Source organism: Orcinus orca, chromosome 17 (genome assembly GCF_937001465.1).
Source record: "Orcinus orca chromosome 17, mOrcOrc1.1, whole genome shotgun sequence".
NCBI lineage: Eukaryota > Metazoa > Chordata > Mammalia > Artiodactyla > Delphinidae > Orcinus > Orcinus orca.
The window spans coordinates 49,456,141-49,477,274 of record NC_064575.1 but is presented as its reverse complement, the minus strand read 5'-3'; the positions used below and the strand labels follow the sequence as shown (position 1 = coordinate 49,477,274).

Below are 21,134 nucleotides of genomic sequence, written 5' to 3'. Positions count from 1 at the left end.
GGCTTTCTCTAGTTGCGGCGAGCGGGGGCTACTCTTCGTTGCGGTGCACGGGCTTCTCATTGCGGTGGCTTCCCTTGTTGCGAAGCACAGACTCTAGGTGCACGGGCTCAGTAGTTGTGCGCATGGGCTTAGCTGCTCCGCGGCATGTGGGATCTTCCTGGACCAGGCATCAAACCTGTGTCCCCTGCATTGGCAGGGGGATTCTTAACCCCTGCGCCACCAGGGAAGTCCCCTAACCAGTTTCTTATTGGAAGGGCGTTTAGGTGGTTCCTAGGCTTTGCTATTACAAACATTATTGCAATGGATATTCGTGTGCCTGTAGTTTTGCAGACAACGTGAAAGCACGTCTGAAAGATAAACATCTAGAAGTGGAACTGCCTGCTTAAAGAGAATGAACATTTACAACTGGATACGTATTTTCAAATTGTCCTCCAAGGAGGTTGCATCAATCACCGTAAGATAATCTCTATTTCTGGGGGTCCAGGGTGCCGCCTGGGCTTCTGGATGTTTTAAAAGCCCCACAGATGATTCCAGTAAACCACCAGGGGTGAGATGCTGGCACTGGACCCAGAACTTATGTTCAGAGACCTTCCCAAGTGTCCAGACGATTCTGCACCTCCACCATCATGAACCACACGCTATCGTCTTTCTCTCCGGCTATTATTACATCGTCCACTAACGGGGTCTCCACAAACCTACTTCCGGCCCCTCCAGCCCATCCTCCCCGACTCAGCCCAAGTCCTCTTTCCAAAATGTGAATCTGCTCACATCACTCCCTCCCTCTGCCTGAGATCCTTTAATGCGTCCAAGAGTCTGGATAAGACACAGAATCGTCGGTGAGGTTCGCGGGACCTGCCCTGCTGCGTCATCTCATCCACACTCCCCCAACTCTGAGTACTTTCCTTCAGAACCTCAGTACCAAGCCAGAAGCTCTCCCTGCACAGGGCTCTGCACAGCCGTTCCTCTGCCCCTCCTTCCTCCGCCACCTCCTCCAGATGTCTTCCCAGACCCCCCCGCATAGGGCCCAAAGCACCAGGCATCTGCCCCCTCTGGTAACATCACAGCTGCCACTGAACAGTTAGTTATGCGGTTGCTCTGGATCTGTGCCCACCTCCTCACTGAACTACGCTCCCATGGGCTCTGACCTCCAGGGCACCACGGGCTGCATCTGCCCTCCTCTCTGTGGACCTAACTTAATGCTTGGCCCACAACAGGTCCTCAGCAAATGCCTGCTGAGTACAAGGAAACATTTCCTCAGTTTTCTACTCTGAAAACCGAGGGTAACTAGATCCACCGCCCAGGGGTTTTGTGCAGGTGTTTTAAATCAGAACCCATGCGGTGGGGATGCCGGCGATCAGCTGGGCTCCCCTTTCTCTCCTATGTACCAGCCTTGCAGAACTCAATTCATATTTGTTCAGCAAAATGTCCAGTTTCTGCACACCAGGGACATTCCGGTCACTCATAATTAGAGAACTACACGTGGTAACTCCCCGACCACAGGCTCTAGCTGCCCTCCAGTCACCAAGTCTGGAAACCAGCTTGGAGTCAGCTTCTCCCCAGAGCCAAAGGTACTCCCACTACGAAAGCACTTCAGTGGTTCCCTAACAGGCAAAGAGAGCCACCATCCCTGACTCACGATCATGGGGTGCCTTCAGCCTGGGGAGAATGGTGGGCACCCCGACAAGAATTCATTCATTCAGCAAGTGTTAGCAGAGCACTTACTCTGCCAGGCTCTACCCTCATTCTCAGGCTGGAAGGGACCTTGGGGATGAACTGGTCCAACTCCTTCCTTTAGAGTCCAGGAAACCGATGGCCACAGAGAGGAAGGGACTTTCGCAAGGCCCCTTACCCTGCAGAGATGATTAGTGTCAGCTGTGCTGGGGGCAGAGGCGTGATTAGATCACAAGTCTATCACCTCCATGTTCCCTGGTCCAGCTGCACATCCAGTGGTCATCCTAGCCCAGCAGGGTCAGCAGAGTCTGCTCAGATAGGCTGGTAGATTCTCAGAAGACGAACTAAAATGGTTTTCTCAAGGGAGGCTGGGTCTCTAAATCGTCTAATGTAACTCTAAATGTTGCAGGTGATTTGTCCCAGCCGCTCCTCCAGGCTCCAGTCTCCCTCTCACACTCAGTACTTAGTACTCAGTACTCAATGCTTAGGACTCAGTACTAAGTACACTCAGCTTCCTTCAGTTCACTCTCTGGACCCTGGGCTTGCATGTGCTATTTCCTATGCCTGGGAAGACTGCTCACCTCCGTTTTAGTCCTTTCAGGCTGCTATGACAAAACACCACAGACCGAGTGGCTTATAAACAATGGAAATGTATTGCTCACAGTTCTGGAAGCTGGAAGTCTGAGATGAGGGTACCTGCATGGTTGGGTGAGAGCCCTCCTCCGGGTCACAGACCTCCTGTATTCTCACATGGTGGAAGGGGCTGGAGAGCTCTGTGGGCACGAATCCCATTCATAAGGGCTCCACCCTCATGACCTAATCACATCCCAAAGGCCCCACCTCCTAACACCATCACCTTGGGGGTTAGACTCTCAACATATGAATTTGGGGAGGACACATTCAGTCCATAACACCCTCCATCTCTGGCTAGCTCCCTCCATCAACCTCTAGGTGTTGGATCAAACATCTCTTTCTCAGGAGACTTTCTCTAGACTAGGTGAGGGTCCCCCTGCCACACGCTCCTGTGACACCTCTTCTTCCCATATCATGACTCTCATCACACAGAACGGATGATCCATCTTTAATATCCTTCCTCCCTGAGAAACTTGAAACACTGTCAGGGCAGAAACTGAACCTGCATCAACCCCAGGGATGCCCAGTGCCCAGCACAATATGACCAGCACAAAAATGCAGGTCCATGGTAAATCCTTGTGAAGACTGAGAATCAATGAACCAAGAGCTTAAGGAAGTACCTAGACTCAAATCCAGAGACGAGAGTGAGGACAGACTTGATTGGGAACCGTCACTTAAGTGAAATGGATGAGAGGACTCAGGAGAAATCTCAGGGTGCAGGAAGAAAACATTTTCCCTCTAAAAGAAGGATCCTCTTTTTTACATGTAAGGAGGCAGGTCTACACATTAATTAATCCCTCATCGTGAATGGGGTCTGCGATTTGTGATCAAGGTGAGCAGGAGTTTCAGGACATAGCACAGGCTTTTAGGGCCCGTGTCTAACAGCCCCACACACTGCTACAGCCTGCACTCTTCACATCTGGATTCCACATGCACGTGACTCATGGTGACTCACGCACGTCTGTGGTGCAGCAGTCATGGGGTGATGTGTTCTGAGGTCTCACACCTCTGTGGCGATGACAAACAGCAATCCTGTGTCTGGGGCTCCACGTAGGAGGTTATTAAAACCAACTCCAACCCCAGAGGGAGAAAGCCACAGTGGCCACCTGCCAAGAGGGTAACCAAGGCCGAGAGATAGAATTACACCATTTGCTGGCTTTTTAAAATAATAAAACTAGGAGCAGCCGTTCGTTTACTACTCTGTGTAGGCTCTTTCTCAGAGAGAACAGAAGCAGCTGAACTGAGATGTCCTTTTTTTTTTTTTTTTTTTTGCTGTACACGGGCCTCTCACTGTGTGGCCTCTCCCGTTGCGGAGCACAGGCTCCGGACGCGCAGGCTCAGCAGCCGTGGCTCACCGGCCCAGCTGTTCCGCGGCATGTGGGATCTTCCCGGACTGGGGCACGAACCCGTGTCCCCTGCATCGGCAGGTGGACTCTCAACCACTGCGCCACCAGGGAAGCCCGAGATGTACTTTTAAAGGGTATCTCACATTGGGTAAGAGATCCTGAAGTCAGGAGACCCCAGTTCTAGTCCTGACTCTGTCACTGACCCCCAGGGCCAGCTTGAGGGCACCAGTTTTCTCCCTGTGCCTGTTTCCCACAAAAGAAAGGAAAGATCTTTAAGTTTCCTTCTGTTTCGTTAAACCTCTAATGTGAATACATGAGGGTAAAGGTGGTCTTTTGCCTTCACTCTCTGTGATGGACTGAATTGTGTTTCCCCCCAAATTAATATGTTGAAGCCCTAACTCCCAATGTGCTGGTGTTTGGAGGTGGGGCCTTTGGGAGATGATTAGGGTTAGTTGAGGTCATGAGGGTGGGGCCCCCATGATGGGATTAGTGCCCTTCTAAGAAGAGACACAAGACAGCTTATTCTCTCTCTCTCTGTCATGGGAGGACACAGCAAGAAAGCATCCATCTGCAAGCCAAGAGGAGGGTTCTCACCAGAACCTAACCATACTGGCACCTTGATCTTGGACTTCCAGTCTACAGAACTGTGAGACAATACATTTCTGCTGTTTAAGCCACCCAGCCTACAGTATTTCATGATGGCAGCCTAAGCAGACTAATACACTCCTCTTGCCCTGCTCAGGGTTGCTTCTGTCCTTCAAAGTCAAGCTGGGAGGCATCAGGTTGGAAAAGGCCTTTGCATTTCACACCCACCTCTGGTGGCCAGAGTAGGAGTATACCCAACGGAAATTCCCAGTGCCCTATGCTTGTGGCTCAGATCCCCATCAGCACCCTCCACTTGCTAGAAGAAGGTAGTCCCTGGGTTCCTGAGTCTGACTCCTCCCAGGGTGGTCCATCTCTGGAGCTCCACAAGGGGGGCAGGCCTGGCCCTGGGAGTGGGTCTCCAGGCAGCAAGGCAAGGATGCTACCTCAGCCCTCTCCTCAGTGTGGGGCAGTCCAGCAGTGGGAAGCAAGACCATAACAAGAGTACCTTAGGGTTTATGGCAATTGACAAGCTTCCCAATGAATGTCTCTCCCTGTGCCACACAGAGGCCCTGAGAGAGAGGCAGAAATGATCATTCCCAGTTTACATATGAACAATCAGATCCAGAGAGGTCAATTCCCTTGCCCAGCATGGGAGCTATAGGATTTAAACCCAGTCTTTGGGCTCTCAAGTTCAGTGTTCTTTCTACTCTGCCACACTGGTTCTAGATCTGAGCACAGACAGCCACAGGGTGAGGTGGGGCCACGAGAGGTCCTAGTGGAGCCTGCCTTCAGTGGGTGGAGCAGAGCTGCTCCCAGCAGGTGAGAGGGGCATGAAGTTCCCCATGGAGGGGATGCTGGCCCTGGGCTGGGTTTCGGCCAGCAGGGTGGGATAGGGACGTTGTCCTAAGTGGAGAGGGGATGGGCTGGAGGTACAGGGCTTACTCAGAGGATAGGGGAGCTGCCCCCATAAGAACTGGAAGGAGCAGGGAAGACCTGGGTGGGGCTCAGGAGGGGAGGAAGGGGTTCTCCATCACTGCCAAATCAAGGCACTCGACTGGAAACTGAGGGAGACAGTGGAGAGCCACTGAAGGCTACTGGGCAGGGGTGGACCCTGTGCCAGGTGCCACAGGATGAAAAGACTGGTGGTCTCTGTCCATTCACTCTCTCATTCACTGAACTTTATAGAGCATCTCCTGTGGGCCAGGCCTGGAACTCAGGCTGCAAACAAGATCCAGTCTCTAACCTCCAGGAGCTCACAGGGCAGTGGGCTGTGTGTTCCATGCACATCTAGCCTATAGAGTCTTTCCTGGTGCTGGGATGCCCTTGTACTAGGTCTATCTCAGGGAAATTTCCAGGAGGTAGAGATGGGAGGAGTCCTCTCAGCTGCAGCTTGTAGAGGAGACTCCCCCATTCCTCTCCCCACCTTACCCCCCAGTCTGTGGAACAATACTCCAAGGCAAGGAAGGCTCCTACGGGCAATCACAGCTTGGGGGCCAGGGGACCTAGAGGAAGGGAGGATGGGCGTCACTCTAGAGGCCGGAGAGCCCAAGGTGCCTGCAGGGGTGTGGGCATAACTGTGTCTACTTCCTTCCCGGGCCCTGGGAAACTGGGCGTGCTCTCCATGCTTCAGAGAACCTTCCAAAAAGCGAGTGAAGTGTTCTTCAGGACACCTGCTATCAAGGCTCTAAGTGGAGGCTGCCTTTATGGAGGGTGAAGGACACCCTTAGCTCCTGAGCCAGGCCTGGCTGAACCCCAGCTGCCTCCCCATCCAGAGCCCAGCATGATTTACAAAACAGATGCGGGCACGGCATCAGGCTCTTTGTGATCTGGCGTAGAGCTGGGAAACATACATCCCAACCCCAGTTAACTACGGCCACACCGAAAACACAGCCCATTATTTCAGGACAGGGCAGCTAGACAGAATCATCCTTGGGCAGACAGAGAGTCTTCAATTAGGGGACGAGCTCAACAGATATGTATGGGTAAAGTGCATCTCTTACATACCACCATTGCCTGAGGATAGGATAATTCTAACCCATCTGATCATCTCGCATTTCATATGGACACACCATATATAAATAAATACTTATCAAAATTCACTTCTAATGGCATTGTTGAACATTTACTCATGTGGATGATATCACTGTATCATTAGTTACAAACACTATAAATGAGAAAATGGGCAACATTTAAAAGCGTCAGTGGCCATAACAGATGTGGATGTAGGGAGGGAGGGAGACGGGCACGCGATTGTAAAGGAGAGGAGTAGCATTTGTTTGGAAGGGCCATGAGGACTTCGTAGAAGTCCTGCAACTATCTTATAGTCAGCTCTTGGTCCTCACAGTAATGGGGAGGACCAAAGAAAGGCATGAATAATCTAAGATGATGAGAATTAAAACAAACCAGTTAAAAAGTGTGCTTCTGGCTTTGGCATGCACTCAAAGGTAGATACAATTCGACACACCCACCCTCTTTCTGCACCCCCATACCCAGCCCGTCCCTGTGCTGGCTGTGCTGGCCATGCTGGCCAGAGCAGCGGGCTGGGAGGCAGCTGGGCAGGCAGCCACAAGCAAGCCATAAGACTCAAGACTCTATCCCAAATGGGGGAAACATTTTCTCACAGGCTGCATAGTTAGAGAGGCACACCCAGCTGTGCAATCAGCTCACCTGCCCAAGAGAACAAACGATATAAAAAGGTGGACAAGTTGTGGCCACAATTGTATCAGGGGTCAGGGAATTTGGCCCCATAACCAGAAAGACCAGCAGGACAGACACGGTACATTACAATCCTTTCCCTCCACTTGTGAACCCTTCTCTCAAAATGACTATTTTTTAATCTTTATCTAGGCCAACTTGGAAACAGGATTGCAGGGCAGAAAACACAGCATTCTTGAGTGAAGAAGAGAAGAATACCTGGGAGTCGTTTTTTTTTTTTTTTTTTTAAAGTAATGGAGACAGGAATTGGGACCAGCTGCAGGGAAGTATGTACCCAGGAAACGTCACCATCTGCTGCCGGATTATCCGGATTGCGGGTGAGGTTCTCAGCAGCTTCCCCTTCTCCCAGAACTGACTTTGGAGTCACATAGCCCAGAGTTTGAACCCATCACTTAATAGCTGGTAACCTTAGGCTCTTTACTTAATCTGAGCTGCAGTTACCTCATCAGAAGATGGGGATTCCACGGGGCTGCGGCCGGACCAAGCATGTGCTCAGCCCAGAGCCCCGCCTGAAGTCCCCAGTCAGTAATGCGTCCGCATTATTATAACTCGTGCCAGCTCGAAAATGACCGCGAGGCAGACAGGAATAGGGAACAGCCGTCTCAGGGAGTGGGGAAAGGAGCTCGGGGCCGGGGAAGCAGCAGCCACCAGCGCTGAAATCTCCGGGAGAGGCCTTCACACACTTTCACCCACGAAACCGGGGTGCAGACACACCGGTCGTCCCTGTCCTCAGTGCCCCCCACTCACGATCGCTTGTGCCAAGTCCCGCTCGTCCGACCTCAGAATACTCACTGGCACAGGTCTTGCCATCACTGCGGAGCACGTGTTCCTCGGGACACTGGCAGGCGAAGGATCTGTCGGTGTTGACGCAGGAGTATTCGCAACCGTGGTCACTCAGCAAACAGTAATCCACTCCTGCAAAACCCAACAGCCCGGTGAGAGGTCCTCGAGGCTCCTGGGCTACTGAGGATAGGAATCAAGTGACAGTCGTGCTTATACCACGCCCCCACCTCCGCCCCAGGTTCTGCACCGGGGAGGCACGCAGTCCCCAGGAGACACCCCTACGATCTCCAGGGTGCCAAGAGCAGGGGACAGAGGGGGCCTGCCGTCCTGTGCAGTCGTCACATTTTTCACGCCTGTTGCGAAAACTTTTGCCCTGTAAGAGAAGTGCGACGGGGACTCACGGGAGCAGGTCTTGAGGTCCTCGTTGATGACGAAGCCTTCCGAGCACTGGCACACGAAGGAGTCCCCGGTGTTGAGGCACAGCTGCGCACAGCCGTGGTCCTGCTCGGCGCAGTGATCCACCCCTGAGGCAATCACACACGAAAACAGCGTAACCGGAATAAAGACGCAGACCTGCTAGAGATCGGACTTGAGGACACGGGGAGGGGGAAGGGGAAGCTGGGACGAAGTGAGAGAGAGGCATGGACACATATACACTACCAAACGTAAAACAGATGGCTAGTGGGAAGCGGCCGCATAGCACAGGGAGATCAGCTCGGTGCTTTGTGACCACCTAGAGGGGTGGGATAGGGAGGGTGGGAGGGAGAGGAGACTCAAGAGGGAAGAGATATGGGAACATATGTATATGTATAACTGATTCACTTTGTTGTAAAGCAGCAACTAACACACCATTGTAAAGCAATTATACGCCAATAAAGATGTTAAAAAAAAAAAAAAAAGTAACCAAGGGCGCTGCGCCCACCAGCGAGGGGGCATTAAAAAACAAAACCACCTCCCAGGGAGCCCCTGCTGGGCTATTTCACTTCAAAAAGAGTGATGTGGAAGGTTTCATTCTATGCTGTGCCACTGGCCTTGTTTGTTCTTCTTCGCATTTCTTTGAGGAGTAACGTGCATACGACTCCTGTCATGGGTGGTCATGACAGCAGCCCTCTGTGCCAGGCCTGGGCACGCATCACCTGCAATCTGGGGCAACGCTGAGAGCAGGCAGGTGCCTTCCCCACTGTCACAGAGAGGAGAGCCAGGCTCAGGAAAGTCGAGCTGCTGAGCCCACAGCCCGCAGCTGACAGAACAGTGCGTCAGAATGAGGGCTCCGCACCCAACTACTTGGGCTCAAACCCCACATTCGCCGCTTCCCAGCCGCGGGATGCTGGGCCGTCATTTGGCCTCTCTGTCATCATCTCATGACTTGAGAAATGGGGTTGACGATTCCTTTCTTAGAGGAACGTGGTGAGAGGAGTTGATTGACCCACAGCCCTCAGAACAGTAGCTGGCATACAGTAACTACTTCCTGAACGCTTATTATTACTAGTACATTGCTGGGGAGGAATTAACTGTATAGTTTCTTTACATCTGAAAATGAAAAAGCGTTGTCACCCCCCATAACCAGGACACCCAGATTCAGAAAGCAAACCAAAGCCAAGGCCTGCATGCGTGGCCGATCCTGGCACCGGGACCCCGAACAGCCGGCCCCGCTAGGGTAACAGACACACCGCTGTGGTGGACAGCTCCCACAAGACAGCCCTGCAGGCCGCCTCCCAGATTTCCTTGACGGAGGAAACGCACACCCGGAGACTGGAGGGACACTGGAGGCCTTGTGCAGGGCCATTGGGTGAGCCTCTCTGACTCCCACAGGGCCTGGGACTGGTGCTTTCTGGAACATTCCACCAGGGGATCTGCCTCCTGCAAACACTTGCAGGATCTCAGGAGCCAGAGGCCTGTATTCACATCTCAGTTATACCATTTACCAGTCATGTTGACCCCCGGGAAACTTAACTTTGTTGTGCCGCAGTTTCCCCATCTTTAAATAGGGATAAGAATGTCGATGCCTCATAAGGCTCCAGGGCAGGTAAAGTGAGCGAGTGCCTGGGAAGTGCTCACGGCCGTGGCTGCAGAGAGCAGGTGCCTTGTAAGGGCTTCCGGTCATGACGGCCTGGGGGGCTCCCTGAGCCCCCATGGGGAAGAGGATACCATGCCTTTCTCTGGGGACCCCTGGGAAGAAATGGCTTGGTTTACAGTTTCTTGAAGCTGACTAGATGGTCCTTCTTACTAGATCCCAGAGAGGAAGGAGGCAGGTCGTGGTCCCTGGGGCTCTAGGTGGGCTCATCAAGGCCATGCCAAGCCTGCCCTGGGATACCTGCCAGAGCCGTCAGATGGCAGACCCCGCACTCCTGGAAGAAGGCAGACCGTACACAGATCCATCTTCACCAGGGCATCTTCTTGAAGAGTGGAAGGACTCTTCCTCACCACTGGTTTCTCATAAGGACTCAGAGACTTCCAGAGGCAAATGCAGAGCAGTGCCAGCTTTCTGGTTCAAAAATTCTTTGACTTCCGAGATCAATCCTTAGAAAGCCTAATCGAGGCACTCTGTTCCCTCTGGAGACGGGACGGGGCACTAGCTTTCCTGAGGACGGCTGTCTATCTAACACTTCATCTGTGAAACCTCCCCTCCGGGCAGTTGAAGGTCCAAGTGCTGAACAGCTGCACTGTTCTCACTCACAATCTATCTCTGTCCCCAGAGCTGGAGCAGATGTGCGGCTTGCCGGGTGGAAAGCGACACAAAGGGCCCCTTCTATGCTGGTCACATCACTGCACCCCTCTCCAGCGCACCAGGGTCACAGGCCTCCACCGCAGTGTCATGCGCCCCCCACCCCCACCCCCGCTGGCCTGGACCAGTGGAGACTGTGCCTCATAAAAACGACAGAGCCATCCAGCTGGCAAAGCCTGCACGTTTCCGCGCATTGACATCACCAAATGGAGCTTTGCTGTGCCTCTTACAAAAGAAAATGAAGAAAAGTCTTCATAAAAAGTCCCATGTTTCTCAGCTCTGCCCTCAGATCAGCTCTGCGGTAGCCCAAGTGCTCTCTGAGGTCTGCCTCCTCCGTCCCATTGTCTCACCCCGGGGCCAGCACTGGTTACTCTGCCAGGCTCCATGACAATAATGAACTGTTATCTTTAACTGTATGTTTTCCTTGGGCCAGGCACAGTGCTAAGAGATTGAAATGGTCCTGATTTTTCCCTTTAACAACTCTAGGAGACCAATACTATGATTATCTTCACTTTTTTAAACAGATGGGGAAGTCAAAGCTTGGAGAACTTGCCCGGGGTCACATGTCTAGTATGTGGTACTAAACAGTCCAATCTCTGAGGTAGGTAGCATGAGTAGTCCCATTTTACAGGTGATGAAACTGAGGCCAGGAACGTTAAGCCTGTCGGACCGTCAGGCTCACTGGAAACCCAGGGGCCTCAAAAGTGACTGGCTGCTAGCGAGCCTGGGGGCCTGTGTGTGAACCTGGCCTTCCCATCAGAGCCCCTGCCCCGGGCACACTCACGGCTGCAGGTCTTGCCGTTGGGGTCCAGGGTGTAGCCCCGGTGGCAGCGGCAGTAGTAGCCCTCCTCCGTGTTGATGCATTCATGCTCGCAGCCCGGCTTGTTCAGCGCACAGTAGTTGATCCCTGAGGGGAGAAAGGGCAGATCCTACTTCAGGCTCGGGGCTTCTCCAAGGGCTGAGGTCAGCCCCTCACAGTAAATATTCAGTAAGTAAGATGCTCTATAGCAGGGGTCCCTAACCCCCGGGGCCACAGACCAGTACCGGTCCTGGCCTGTTAGGAACCAGGCCGCACAGCAGGAGGTGAGCAGAGGGCGAGCAAAGCTTCATCTGTATTTACAGCCACTCCCCATCGCTCATGGTACGGCCTGAGCTCCGCCTCCTGTCAGCATTATGGTGAGTTGTATAATTATTTCATTATATACTACAACGTGATAATAATAGAAATAAAGTGCACAATAAATGTAATGTGCTTGAATCATCCCAAAACCGTTTCCCCTCCACCCCACCACCCCCAAGTCCGTGGAAAAATTGTCTTCCACAAAACCGGTCCCTGGTGCCAAAAAAGGTTAGGGACCGCTGCTCTACAGGATGGAGACAACAGCTCCTGCTCTCCATGAGCTTGTTTGAAAGAGAACCTGGCACCTGCAGCGAGCCTCCGCATTCTCCAGCATAGGTCTCTTCCCCATCTGATGGCCAAAAAGTTGGTGAAATGGGTTGAGCGCCATAGTTCCCAGCCCATCTCCCCCCAAGAAAGATGGAAAAGCTGGGAAAATTCAGTCTCTTCTTACAGTTAACCTGATAACTAGGGCTCAAAACATGTAGGGAGCTGCTGTTGGCAGTGACATCTGACAGTGACATGGGACAGCACAAGGCAGAATACACAACAGCTGATGTTACAAGATACCCAGCTATTTAGGAGAGGCAGGAACAGGCAGTTGCATTAAGAAGGATCCAATGCTCAACCCGGCTCTGGGTGAGAGCATAACAGCAAAGGTATCAAGAAACTGGAGAAGACGCCTCTCTGATGCTGGCCCAGGTAGCTGCAGCTCTGTCCTATGGTAACATTCACCCCCAACCTAGCTGTGTTTCTGCCAGCAGAGGGAAACAGCGTCACAACCAGCAGCCAATTAGCAGTTTCATTTTCTGGTAGAAAATGCTAAAGCCACAAGATAGGCCACTCCCCACCCCCCCGTGCCCCCCCCCGCCCCCCGCAACTTACACACACCAGAGAAGGTAATGGGAGAGACGGAGAACTATAACGGGAAATAAAATAAGCTTGTGGAGGGCCTCTATGGGACTGGTGTTGTGAGAAATGGTCACCAGCAACCTCAGGGGCTGAGCTGGATACATTTAACTGCATTGTTCTCTTTCCTGGGGATGTGGCAGACATTGGTGGTTGCCTTGCCAACAACTATTACCCTGTCTTCTTGAAACCAGAATCCTGACCCCCAAGGCATGAGTCATGAGTTGTCTAAGGCAACCTGGCAACCATGTTTTCCTTTGTCAGTGATTGGTCTAGAGCTGGGAATATGCCTAGTTCTCGCCAATGAGACATAGGAGGAATTTATTGGGGCCCCTAGGAAAGATTTCCCTTCCTGAAAAGACAAAGATGTATGAAAAAAAATGAAATGAAACCCACACCCGAGGGACCTCAGACTATCCCTTAAAGGGTCCATGATATGCGCTCCCATGTGACAAGTGGGTGAAACTTTCCACATGCACAGAGCACGAGTAGAAGTAGCTGCAGACCGAGCACAGGGAGAGAGCTCCCACGACATGCAGGGGCTGGACTAAGAGAAGAGATCCCACCACGAGGGTCACGGACCCCTTGGCACTCTCTCTGTACCTCATCCCTCCTGCACGACAGAGGCAGAATATTGTTAGCTGTGCGCGATTTCTCAGTTCATCAACAGCCTTACCTGTGCAGAACAGACTGAATGCCAGGAAACAAGTCAAGAGCTTCAGTGAAGAAAAACAGACCCGTCGATAAAACTCCGGCCACAGACACACAGACAAACAAAAAGCCAAGCAAACAGACACAGAACACAAAGGGTCCCACAGTTTGGGGCCACCTAGTGTAGGGCCTGCAAATCCTACACTTCATTACACCATCAGAGAAAATGAAATTATCCTCAGTAAACACTGTTTTTAAAAGCCAGCACTCAGCCACTATGGAAAACAGTATAGAGGTTCCTCAAAAAAATTAAACATAGAATTACATGTGATCCAGCAATTCCACTTCTGGGTTTATACCCAAAAGAACTGAGAGCAGGAACTTGAACAGTACTTGTATATCCATGTTCGTAGCAGCATTATTCACAATGGCCAAAAGATGGAAGCAACCCAGGTGCCTACTGACAGATGAATGGATAAACAAAAGGTGGTATATACATAATACGGAATTTTTTTTTTGCAGAATTTTATTTAAAAAATTTTTTTAATAGATCTTTATTGGAGTATAATTGCTTCACAATTCTGTGTTAGTTTCTGTTGCACAACAAAGCGAATCAGCCATAGGCATACACATGTCCCCACATCCCCTCCCTCTTGAGCCTCCCTCCCATCCTCCCTATCCCACCCCTCTAGGTCATCGCAAAGCACCGAGCTGATCTCCCTGTGCTATGCTGCTGCTTCCCACTAGCTATCTATTTTACATTTGGTAGTGTATATATGTCCATGCTACTCGCACTTCGTCCCAGCTTCACCCTCCCACCCGATGTCCTCAAGTCCATTCTCTATGTCTACCTCTTTATTCCTGTCCTGCAACCAGGTTCATCAGTACCAATTTTCTTTTTTTTTTTTTTAGATTCCATATATATGTGTTAGCATACAGTATTTGTTTTTCTCTTTCTGACTTCCTTCAATCTGTATGACAGTCTCTAGGTCCATCCACCTCACTACAAATAACTCAATTTCGTTTCTTTTTATGGCTGAGTAATATTCCATTGTATATATGTGCCACATCTTTTTTATCCATTCATCTGTTGATGGTCACATAGGTTGCTCCCATGTCCTGGCTATTGTAAATAGAGCTGCAATGAACATTGTGGTGCATGTCTCTTTTTGAATTATGGTTTTCTCAGGGTATATGCCCAGTAGTGGATATGGTAGTTTTATTTTTAGTTTTTTAACCACCATACTCTTTTCCACAGTGGTTGTATCAATTTACATTCCCACCAACAGTGCAGGAGGGTTCCCTTTTCACCACACCATTTCCAGCATTTATTGTTTCTAGCTTTTTTGATAATGGCCATTCCGACTGGAGTGAGTGATACCTCATTGTAGTTTTGATTTGCATTTCTCTAATAATTAGTGATGTTGAGCATCTTTTCATGTGCCTCTTGACCATCTGTATGTCTTCCTTGGTGAAATGTCTATTTAGGTCTTCCGCCCATTTTTTAACTGGATTGTTTTTTTGACACTGAGTTCCATGAGCTGTTTGTATATTTTGGAGATTAATCCTTTGTTGTTTCATCTGCAAATATTTTCTCCCATTCTGAGGGTTGTCTTTTTGTCTTGTTTACGGTTTCCTTTGCTGTGCAAAAGCTTTTAAGTTTAATTAAGTCCCATTTGTTTATTTTTGTCTTTATTTCTGTTATATAATGTGGAATATTATTTAGCCTTAAAAAGGAAGGAAATTCTGACATATGCCACACATGGATCAACCTTGAAGACATTACGGTACGGGAAACAAGCCAGTCACAGAAGGACAAATATCGTAAGATTCCACTTATATGAGGCTCCTAGAGTAGGCGAAGTCATAGAGATGGAAGATAGGATCGGGGGTTGTCAGGGGCTGGGGGGAGAGAGAATCGGTACAGAGTTTCAGTTCGGAGAGATGATAAAGTTCCGCAGCTGGATGGTGGTGATGGTTTGACAACAACATGAATGTACTTAATGCCACTGAACTGTACCTGTAACAATGGTTACAATGGTAAATTTTGTTATGTATATTTTAACACAATTTTTTAAAGGGCCAACATTGTCTTTGAGAAAGATTTACACACAATAATTAAATTAAAACACATGAAGATTCTCAAAGAGGTTATCACTCAGCTATCTGGCAAAAAGCAATTTAAAAATGCCTCTTCTCCAAATGGAACTTTACAGCAGAGGTTTAACTGTAGATCTTTGCTTTCTTTACATGCTTCAGTCACAATTCTTCACCTGTTACTTAGTCATTCACACATTTAGGCATTCAATCTGTATTTACTGACTACCTACTCTGCCCCCCCACATCTGGTCCAGTCTCCTCCCTAACTGCAATGAGCTACACATGGGCCAGGCTTGGGTGTAGGTTTATCTGGCAAAGCCTGGAGTGTCCAATAACCCTGCGAGGTCAGATGGCAGGACTGTCAGATGACCAATGAAACAGCTCTTATGAGTGCCAACTCGCGAAGGAGCTGGAGACCTCACTGAGAAGATGAGAAATAAAAACATGAAAGATCAGTGACCCAGACAGTAAATTATAATGCCAACTGAGTGGCACAGAGAAGTAAGTTTTAGAAAAATTGGACAGGCTACAAAATGTTAAAGCAGAAAGTCGTGTTCCTTCAGTTTAGGGAATCGGGGTCCAGAGAAGCAAAGCAACCTGTCCAAGGTCACACGGCCAGCATGAGTGACACTGCCAAGACCGGCCTTGGCATCCCCTGGCTCAACCCGTGGCCCCCGCCCCAGCGGTTTAGAATGTGATGTCTCCAGGACTTCCCTAATGGTCCAGTGGCTAAGACTCCACACTCCCAATGCAGGGGGCACGGGTTCGATCCCTGGTTGGGGAACTAAGGTCTCGCATGCCGCTCGGTGCGGCCAAAAAAAAAATGAATGTGATGTCTCAGCCATGGTGCCAGCGTGAGCAATCCTGGAGTCCAGCACGTGGGACCCACCCACCTCTGATTCCACCCTGGGGCCCCCGCCTAGACCGCCAGTCCCGGTCTCTGTGTCTCTGCCTTAATAATTTATGCTTTAAGTCGATCACAGCACTTTGCAGAAAAAGAAATTATGCCTGGATGAGGAGGAAGAACAAAACCTGGCCAAGAGTGTTTTCTTCAGTAGGATTCTGCCTTGAACTTTCTTTTTTTTCCAGTTTAATTGGATGACATCAAATTCCTTTGAAAAATAGGTTTCTTATTAGAATTGAAAATAGCCCACATCCATCAACTGCCGATTAAACGTGAATGGCTGTACCCTGCGCTTGAGGTCTTTAATGCTCTCGAGATCCTCAGATTCCTAATAACAAACTCCAGATTTTAAGCCCCATTTCTCTGCTTCCCGATTCCATGTAACGCCCCAGAGAGAGGGTAAGCGCTCACTTTCCGTTCTGCCCTAACTGCCGGCGTGTGCGCATTAGGGCGAAGTGGCTTCCAGAGGGACCTCGGGAGTCGAGGGCTGGGTTTGTAGCAAAGACAATGGAAAAAGTAATGATGAGGCAGGATGCTGGGAGAAGGGCTGATGAGGACATTGGGTTTTAAAAACAAATTCCATTTTTCTTGGATGAAAAGTAGGGCACCTGGCTAAAGAGGAAATGGAGCTATCACTGAATACATATGAATGAGCGTTAGGGACTGGGGCTGGGCCGCAGCCTGAGACTGGCCGTCTGTGGGCGGTGGTTACAATACTCCCAAACGGTCCCTTGCTCTGCACTCGTCCTTCTCTTCTTGGCCTGCCTCCTCCCTTGATAACTGTGCAGTCCATGCCTTGGACTCTCCTCTTACTCCAAGTGTCTCTCCAGGCAGGATGTGGAGGGAGGGGCAGAGGGCGAGGGACTCCTAGATGATTGTAAGAGATGCAGAGCTTCAAGCCAAGTCCCCTCCACTGATGGCCACATGCCCAGCTCGCGTCCTTCTCCCTCCAAAAGCGACACACAGTGAAGCCTGCAACTCCAATGAGTGTCTGAGTTGAACCAGATCTAATTATCCCCCAGGTAAGAGATTTGGGTTCACAAAGGAGTCCAATGGTGAGTGCTTTTCTCTGGGTGAAGTCAGCCACTGACACTCTCACCCCTAGAAAGAGGTGTAAATAGCACAGAAAGGAGTGGCCAGGCTGACCTTTCCCACGTACTGCATGCATGTGTGGTCTAACGGAAAACTGTCCATCTGATTGTTTTCACATTCCGAACGCTCTCAGTTAAAATTCCCGTCCGATGCTTGAATGTTTCTGGGGTTTGCATCCAGGCAAGGTGGTGGGAATCATTTTTTATGAGAGAGGCTCAGTTTCAAAATATGGGCTCTGCCACCCTCTGCCACCGTACAAGGTTTAACGCATATTAGAGTGAGTGTGTGAGTTACCATGTGCTGCAAGCAGACTGTAGCTTGTGGACTCAATTCTATAAACCACAAAGCTTTTCAGAAAAGATATATGGTAAAACTTTTGAAAATCCGGTCCTGTGATGCAGAACGCTGCCGTACTTATCACCAGGAAGAAGTGGATAAAGGGACACATAAGAGACTATGTCCCTTAATGGGAGTTCCAGAGAGTTCTGTGAATGACACTGTTGGGAGAACGTGTACAATTCAGTGTGCATAGGTGTGGACTAACTTCGGGAATGCTTTTTGAGGAAACACTTGCATGCCTTAAAAGGGCCATCTTTCTAACAAGATAGAATAATTCAGACGATAGTTGCCATTTCTCCGGGATGATAAATCTCAGAGATCCATTTGCTCATTCATTCACTAAATATCGTGTCACACCAGCATGTGCCAAACCCTGAGGTGACGAGGATTCACGAGTGAGAAGAAGAGAAGAACCTCTGTCCTTGTAGACCTTGCATTCTAGCAGCCTCTCAGGCACAGATCTCTTAAAGAGATCCCACTGGGGGTCCGGGCTCTAGGTCCCCGGTCAAGCCCTCTGAGGTGCTAGACGACAGTATCTGAGTCACTCAGCACATCCTTAATATCATCCTGCTGACACCATGTACCTCTTGAATGCTGCAGGGATGCCCCAGAGTCTTCTATTTTTCCTTCCTTCCTAACAAAGAGGAAAGAGCTGCAACTTCCCCTTTCTTAGCAGCCGTCAAGTGTCTCATCTTGTAGGACTGGAAGAAACCAGCTCCTTTTGCCTCCGACTCTGGACCCAGCCTTTTCTTTCTCAAAGTCCCAAATACTTGTTGCAGGTTGGGGGCGGGGGGTGGTCAAAAGAAGGGAGGATGTGCCCTCATTTCAAATAGGTGGGAGCTTCAGCCTGGGCCTCGATTTCACTAAATGAATCTGATGGACAGACCCAGTCTACGCGGTCTCTAAAAATTCTCCCCATCACAGGATCAGGTGAGACAAAAGGTAAAATAAAAGGCAGAATGCTGTTAGCAAACACAAATACCGAGTACAAGTGCACCTGGTTGAGATTTGCAAGGCGAAGGAAAACCAACAGGGCCATCTGAGGAACAAGCCCTTCTTCAAGGCCCAGCGCAACTTACTTCTGCAGGTTTTCTGATCTGTATTCAGGGTAAAGCCTTTTAAGCAGCGGCAGGAATAGGAATCATCTGTGTTAACACACTCGTGCTGGCATCCGTGGTCAGGTGAGGCACAGTAGTCTATCTCTGAAAAGAAAGAAAACTCAGAATGATGAACAAAACTAGAAATCTAGCATAGAAAAGTCAAAGGATTTGCAGTCTTAACTTTTCCTAAACAGATACATTCCCGTGACCTCAAACACTCATGCCATAGAGGGATCTATCAGTGAAGGTATTTCCATGTTTAGGGATACGGCCCCCACAGGAAGAGAACTTTCTTGACATGTTACAAAATGTTTATGCTTTGTGAAGATGCTTTCCTTGTCTGGGCTCATGTCAGAGCCACTGGGTGTTGTTCGTTGTGTCACAGGCCGGGAAGAGAGAGCTTAGCTGAATATGTTACTGAACTTACGCAATTAAAATAATGAAATCTTCCCAAAGTCAAACTTTAAACCACTTAACTGAGTGAAACACTGAGCCAAATAGGATAAAAATGATATCCTGGGAAAAAGAAGGCCTGGGAGTGAAAGGCGTATTTTGAGGGCAAAACACCTCCCCTGTTAACGTCATTGGCCTCATCTACACTTAAATCATCTCAAGGCTTCACAGTCAGGGAATGTGATCTCTAGTACACATTAATTTAAACCAAAATATTCAGAAACAAAGGTCACATGGAATTTGTAATAGTGAAATTTTACTTGTGTAAGTATTTTTTAGATATGGATTAGAACTGTTGTACTGACAGGTCTGTACCAAGCATTTTGCTGTAGTGGAACTTGGTGCACTGTCTAAAATGGCTTGAAATAAGTGGCCACTGATGGGGTCTTAAAAGGTGTCTTTTTGTTTTAATGAGGATTTTTATCGTTTTAAGGAATATATGAACTGCATATATCATTTTCCTAATGAAGCATTTGGTATAAATGAGTTTTCCCAGCCTGTACCAAAGGAAACGAAACGAGTAAGAGAAAGGCATACAATATTCTCAAACGAAAAAATATTGAGAAAATGCCAATTCTTCCGAATTTAAAGTCATGGAAAATTTTAAACATATATAAACAAATGAACTGACTAGTATAATAAGTCCACGTGCATATCACTCGGCTTCAAGAGAATCAATCTACAGCTGACCTTGTTTCCTGTATACTCCCATCCCCCATGCTAAGATGCCACATTACTTGAAAGCAAACCCCAGATGTTATATCATTTTGTCTATAAATATTTCATAATGTATCCTTAAAGGACTGGAACTCTTTAAAAAATATAACTGCAATACCACAATCACATATAAAGGTCTTTAAAAAGACTTTTTATTTGGAAATGATTTTAAACTTACAAAAGTTGCAAACATAAAAATACAAGTAGATAGGTACCAGAAGCACATATATACACTCTACCCAGATTTATCTATTGTTAACATTTTATCCCATTTGCTTTATCATTTGCTTATCTCTCTGAATTATCTGAGGGTAAGTTACATATATCACCATCCTTTTTCCTTAAACACAGTGTGTGCTTCCTAAGAGGAGAAGTTCCTAAGAACCTATATATTCTCTTATATAACCACAGTGTAGCCATACTTCATAAATTTACATTTATACAAGACTTTTACTTAATCTACCATCCTTATTCTAGTCTTCTAAGTTGATCTAGTAATGTTCTTTGTAGCATTTTTCATCCTCCAGTATAGAACTCAATAGAGGGTCAGAGGTTATATTTAATATTCGTGTATGCTTAGCTCCCTTTAATCTGGAACCATGCCGTCTAATGTGGCCATTTAAGTTAAAATGGAATGGAAACAACCTAAATGTCCATCAACAGATGAATGGATAAGGAAGGTGTGATGTGTGTGTGTGTGTGTGTATATATATGTACACACACAGTATGAAATGTTATTCAGCCATAAAGAAGAATGAAATAATGGAATTGGCAGCAACATGCATGAATCTAGAGATTATCATACTAAGCGAAGTAAGTCAGAAAGAGAAAGATGAATACCATATGATGTCATTTATACGTGGAATCTAAAACATGACACAAATGAACATGTCTATGAAACAGAAACAGACTCACAGACATAGAGAACAGACTTGTGGTTGCCAAGGGGGAGGGGAGGTGGGGAGGGAAGAAGTGGGAGTTTGGGATTAGCAGATGCAAACTAGTATATATAGGATGGAAAGCAACAATGTCCTATTTCATAGCACAGGGAACTATATTCAATATCCTGTGATAAACCACAATGGAAAAGAATATGAAAAAGAACATGTTATATATATGTATAACTGAATCGCTACAGCAGAAATTAAACACAACATTGTAAATCGACTATACGTCAATAAAATTTTTTTAAAAATTAAAATAGATTAAAATTAAATAAAATTTAAAATGCAGTTCGTCAGTTGCACTGGCCACACCTTAAGGCTCAGTAGCCACAGTAGCTCCTGACTACTAT

General features: G+C 48.4%; 1 protein-coding gene across 3 annotated transcripts in view; it reads right to left on the bottom strand.

Annotated features, from left to right (window-relative positions):
* Positions 1-21,134, bottom strand: part of MATN2 (matrilin 2) — a 155,336-nt gene that overhangs the window by 19,919 nt on the left and 114,283 nt on the right. For all 3 annotated transcript variants that reach the window (XM_033438230.2, XM_033438232.2, XM_033438233.2), the window contains 4 exons: positions 18,650-18,772; positions 11,243-11,365; positions 8,135-8,257; positions 7,743-7,865 (listed from right to left, as the gene is read on the bottom strand). In XM_033438230.2, the coding sequence (XP_033294121.1) occupies positions 7,743-7,865; positions 8,135-8,257; positions 11,243-11,365; positions 18,650-18,772 (492 nt within the window). The remainder of the gene's footprint in view (positions 1-7,742; positions 7,866-8,134; positions 8,258-11,242; positions 11,366-18,649; positions 18,773-21,134) is intronic.